We start from the raw sequence: 6,076 nt of genomic DNA, 5'->3' as shown, positions 1-6,076 counted from the left end.
TTGGTAATATTAAAATCTCTTGATTTAGAGAGCTAAGTATTTCATTAAAATCTCATTTTGATGAGAGCTTAAGTGTTTCATTAAAAGTTCATATTAATCAATATATTTATTTTAAACATAAAAAACATATTAACATGTTGCAGGTTTGGCATTTCTAAGAGGAATCTCTTCTAGTAATTATGTCGAAGGCATCTACAATGACATACAAATATTCATAAATAAAAAATTGGTTTTGAATAAATTTGACATGTAGATGACAGATAAATACATGCATGTTTCAGTTTCTCTATAAATATTATTTTATTACTCTAAATAAAATAAAATCATTGCAGTATATGAAATGTTACATCTTTAATGAGAATAAAAGAATGATATCTGGACATTATTTTAAGATTTTCTAATTGATATTTGTAAGTCTAATATGAAATATCAGATAAATTGATGAGTGAAGTTTACCTGCATTTCAATACTGCCCACACCAGTGTTGAGGTTTTCATGGTACAAACAGAGCAAAACTGCCTTACAAAAGCACATATTTTCATTCTCCCTTGGATATACCCTAACCCTAACCCTTGCCCCAAGATAGGTTTTTTTTTATCTCTATGCAAACACAAGATATTTGGCAAGGCGGTAGCCTGAAAGCAGAGCTAGAGATGCCATTATCAAGAAGGCGAAGAAAGACATGCTGACTGATGCAGCAGCCTGCGCACAGAAACTCCAGAAACCATTACCACTGCAAAGTGAAGGCCACACCTTATTATAACCATTTCTAACAAGCTCTGATGCAGTCATTCCGGCAGACGTGCTTGACAGCAATAGATATGCAATTACCTGTACCAATTCTAACGCTCAAAAGGCTGAAAATGTAATTCAGATACATAAAAAATTTGGGAAAACTTTGAATAGCCCATTAGTTGTTTTCTGCTTTTACCTCTCAAATTTTGGGAAAAAGTTTTGAAAACCCCATTAGTAAAGAACAATGCGCTGACTATTTACTTTTAGGGCAAATCTTCATTGTAAGGAGGGCCAGTTACTCTGTGGCCTTTGAAGGACTCTTTTAAGCTAAGAGAGTTAGAAATTGAGCAATACAGTTACAGAGAAACACAGATAAAGCTCACCTGGTCGGTTATGAAATTGAAATACAGAATGAATTCCTCGGGTACCAGCACTTCCCCAGTATACATACGATACAGCTCAGGAATAAGTTGAATTGTGGAGAATCCGCAGGCTATCATGCTCGCTGACAATAGGTACCTTTGCCACAGTAATCTATTAGGCTCCTTTTTATAAGCTTTTTAGAATCTAAAGTACCCTGAACCTTTCATTTTAATTTTGTTTGAGATAGGAAACAGTATTGCAGTCTAGGGCATCTATTTTTTTCATGGCAATTTCCTTTCCCACTTCAAAAAATTAGCATCAAGCAACAATTTCACGAAAAAATTAATGTAAAATAAATGATATGTTTGATAAGAGCATTGCCAGTCAACTATGAGAATACCCATTTCATTAGAATGCATTTATAAGGCTATTTTAACTATCATAGTGTTCGACAGTATAAAAATAGGTTGATTATTTATATGCTGATCAGAAATATGATGTTTTACAGTTCAGGATAGTTTTTAGTACAGTTTTTTAATTATATTGTGTTGAATTATTTTAAAAATCCATATTGGAGATCATATTTCATGATTCATCATTACAATACAATAAGAAGAGTATGACAGAAAATTGCAAAAAAAAATACGTATAAATAATTTAAAAAAAAAAACATACAAAAAAGAACTGAAGACCGATATACTGAAACATAACTAATGAAGTAATGTACAACAAATAAATCTATACTTCTGAAAACAACTTCAAATTTAATATTACCACTTTCAGAATTGTTGTTATTAATCACTGCCATTGGAAAATTATAAAAGTAATATATAAGACACCACCCAAAAGCCTGACTTTAGTGGACGCTTTGTGAATTCCACTTAAAAATATAGCTTTGGAGTGTAGGAAGTTTTGGATTAATATGTTTTTTTTCTCTTCCTCTGATAATGTAGAGGTGCTTGCATCTTACATTGTAATCAAGTATTGTTCTTAAAAAGTCTAATCTTGTTCTCCATTCCACCATAGTATATAACTATACAAGATGCAAACACTTTTTTAGGTTTCTTTAAGCATTAACTCTGTGACATATGTAGTCTAATAGAAGCAGCTGCATCTGCAACTAAACAATATTGATGATGAAGTCTATATAACTTTTTTTATAGGACTAATGAGATAGGCATTCTGTACCTGATCTAGTACATACACATCTGAAACAATATCATTGCCTAAAGACTCAATTCAAATCAAAGTAAAACTTACTTGAATGCATCAAAGCAAGTGAACTTGAGTTGGTCTTGGCCGAGAGCATTAGGTACCCTGGTACTCTTGAAATCAGAGGCAATGAGTATAAATGCCAGGAAAAGCAGAACAATCACCATTACTCTAAGAAGAACCTCCACAAAGCTACTGCAAAGGGCTCTAGTTCTGGTTTTCTGTTGATTTTGTGTCTGCCTGCTGGTGGGAGAAGCAGAATCAGCCGGAGGAGGAGAATCAAATGGGTTTGTGGATGTTCCATATTCATTATTCATATTGGTATTCTGCATATGAAATGTTCTTCCACCTTGCTCTTCTTTGGTGGCCTGCAAACCTTCAAAGAGGTGATCAAAATTTGGGTTAGTGGGCTTATTGGAAGGCTCTACTTTTGCAGAAGCAGAGAAAGAAGCACCATTTCCCCAAGGCTGATTACTCCTGCCTTCCATAGTCCTCTTCCTCCTCTCTTCTTCTTCTTCTTCCCATTCCCCTCCCTGTGCTAAGTTGCTAACGTTGTTCTCTTTTCTTTTATGTGCTTTTTGAGGGAATAACTCTTTATGAGCTGTCTGATTATCTTGTTTTGATTCTGGTAGAAAAGAAGGGCAAAGTAAATTTCTTTTGTGATTACTTAGCATTCCACTTCCATCTGTTATCCATTCTCTTCCACAATTAAAAGCTCGGGCTTTGTATTTTTTTTTGCACTTTCGGCCCTCTGAACAGCTTTTCATTAGAATCCTCTAGTGGGCTATTTCTTTTTCACTTTCCTCCTATGCAGAATCCTACTTTCTAGAAAAGCAAAACAGCCTTGCCATTGAAGTTTTAGAAAGCTCCCTAATCATTTGCAGAGTCAGAGATAATTCATAAGAGCTTTTTTGGTTTGGAATTTTTACAAAATGGACTTAAGAATCATCACTTTCATTCTTTGATACTTTAATATTTGTTAATTAATTAAAAAATCAGAATACAATAGTTTTTAATTTTCAATTAATTAATAAATACAGTCAAAAGTGCATTTTAAGTGTTATATAGACATTTTTTAATATTTATTCTTTTTCAGGAATATTTTCAATTAGATTTCAGTCTTAGGTAGATCGTAATTTTGTTAGGACCAATGATCATAGCTTTTTTAGAATTTTGCAATTTATCTACATTTGTCATGTCTTTTTTATAATCTTATGAAAGTGCATTTCTTTCCATTCTTCAATTAGATCACATTATACAATCTTCCCTTCATCATGAGAAATTTGGTTTTTTTGAAACCTCTTGTGGAAAGGTAGGGGTTTTCATTAGGATTAATCCTTCATGAAAACGTAGTCACCATGTTAGAGTGTGCGGTGGTTGACATATTTAAATCCCTTCCACATTTTTTATATGAAAGGAAGCAATAAAAAATCACATAGAAGATCAGCATTTATGTAAATCTATTTTACATTTCATTTGTGTCAATTTGGCTTCTACCTCTTCTATCTAATACATTAATTATGAAGGGATGCCATTGTGCTATTTCAAGTGTGATCATAAGGGACATTCAAGAAGGATTGCAATTTTCCCTCAGGGTTTTACAAAGACCATTAAAATATAAAAATAGATTCTATAATGCAAGAGCATCCTAATGTATAAGAACAATCTTGCATCAATCAATTTTTTTAACAAATTTTCAATCAATCAATAAAAGTCTTATTTTAAGTCTTATTTTATTTAATTGCAATCACATATCTTACCTTACAATTTGAGAAAGATGCTCTACCATAATACTTCCATTTCATATTCACCTTTTAGAGAATAATCACAAAGGAGTAATTTGGTTTCTAAACTTAACATGGCTTGGTAGCTAACACTTAATTACATAATTCAAGTTTACTGCTAACTTTCTAAAGTTTGCAGCAATAAAAGAATGTGTAATACATTTGACTTAGGATTACTTTAGTTTTCACCACATCAAGTTTTACATTATCACATTCTATTGGAGAGTAGTTGTCTACATGTTTGGCTAACTACACGCTTTATTAAGACATTGGACATTGTGTTACCTTGTGGCCAACAAAGATTATTCATGGGGATTGAGGTTAGTATGTAAACACATTCAAAATCATATGGAAACAATTGAGAGGGGGAATATGATCAAGGAATATATAGAGAAGAGAATGAGTGTGAAAGTATGAGAGTAGGAGGGACTGTAATACCGTAAAAATGGTCATCTAAACCATGGGCCCTTAATCTCGACAACATCACCAAGGTCCTAACCAAAGGCAATTAAATAAATCTTGAGCACACAATTAATTTATAAAATCACCAATATCACATGTCAAATTAATCAACCAATATTAATTAAATATTTATTTAATTAATTGATCATTCCAAGTAAATCATTTTTAAACAATTGTCCTATTTACTTTATTAAATATCCTAGCATATTTAATTAAATAAATCAATTTGCCATTAAATCATCATCAAAAAATGAATTAATTGACAAAAAAGAATTAAAATTTGAGAAAAGAAATCAATTGGAGATAATCTTGAAAATCAAATAAAAATTTGAAAAAAATCTCAGAAAAGTAATTAAAACAATTAAATTTCAAAATTGAATGAAATAGAGAATAAATCAGTTTTTCCCTGATTTTATCTTAATTTTAGTTCAATTTCTTTTAAAACTGATAAAAGCATCCAATCACATCAATTCACCTGGATTGTGCTTCCTCTTGGAAAATCTTGATCGCTCATCATCATTTGATCTCAGCCTTTGGTTTCTTTTTGAATTTTCTATAAATTCAGGCTCTCATCTCTCATTCAAAAAATCCTGGAGAATATATTGTTATTATGTTGTTTTTGCTCTAGGTTCATTGAGAATTTGCATTGAGATATTGCCTATTAGTTATTTCATATTGCTTAAATCATTTAGCTTAAATATTCATATATTGCTTAAATCATGTTAGATTAATCTTGCATATCTAGCTTACATCTTGCATCCATTTAGCTCATATTTATGCTCATATAGATTTAAAAATCCTTCGTTTAGGTGTTGTCTAATCACAGAAGGCAATAGGTCGCTTTGTAATGGTTTATTATTTATTGATTATTGATTTACTAACCATGCATCTAATGACTTAATTGAAGTGTTGTGTATTCCAGATCCAGATACAGGTCCACTTTTCACATACACATTTTTGGCGTCCACCATGGGGCTGCAAATAAAAATCTTTCTCTTTGTTTGTTCTTCCATGACAGTCAAAAATGGTCTCTGTTTGGAGGGCATAACTTTGTATTGAACCGTTGGATCTAAATCAATTTTTGATATGTTGTTGCAAATCAAGTTTTCTAAATTTTCACCAAAGCGATTTTCATAATGATTTCTAATTTGAAAGTTATTAATGACAGAGTGCAGTATTATCGTTTTACTTATTCTTCTGTGACAGTCAAAAATGGTCTCTGTTCGGAGGGCATAATTTTGTATTGAACCGTTGGATCTAAACAAAATTGTGATATGTTGTTCAAAAACAAGTTTTCCACATTTGCACCGAAGCGATTTTCCTAATTATGTCTGGTTAAAAATTTATAAATGACAGAGTTCGGTACTATCAAAACTGTCATAACTAGAATAGTCATAAAAAATGGAAATTCTTGTTAGATTAGTTTAATTTAAAGTTCGCATGCTAGAATTTTATTTTGATAAATTTTAATATTATTTTGGAAACTAATTTTGGGCTTTTAATGTTTGCAGGACGCTTGT

At 31.6% G+C, this 6,076-nt stretch overlaps 1 protein-coding gene across 1 annotated transcript; it reads right to left on the bottom strand.

Moving 5' to 3' along the window:
- Positions 1–417: 417 nt before the first annotated feature.
- On the bottom strand, positions 418–3,077 carry LOC131028724 (CASP-like protein 4C2). Its single transcript, XM_057959063.1, has 3 exons — positions 2,359–3,077; positions 1,119–1,254; positions 418–831 (listed from the first exon to the last, which is right to left on the bottom strand). Exons 1-3 carry the CDS (start codon positions 3,075–3,077, stop codon positions 601–603), a joined length of 1,086 nt encoding a protein of 361 aa, XP_057815046.1. The 3' UTR covers positions 418–600.
- Between the last annotated feature and the right edge of the window lie 2,999 nt (positions 3,078–6,076).

Source organism: Cryptomeria japonica, chromosome 7 (genome assembly GCF_030272615.1).
Source record: "Cryptomeria japonica chromosome 7, Sugi_1.0, whole genome shotgun sequence".
Lineage (NCBI taxonomy): Eukaryota > Viridiplantae > Streptophyta > Pinopsida > Cupressales > Cupressaceae > Cryptomeria > Cryptomeria japonica.
This window is presented reverse-complemented; position numbering and strand designations above follow the sequence as displayed.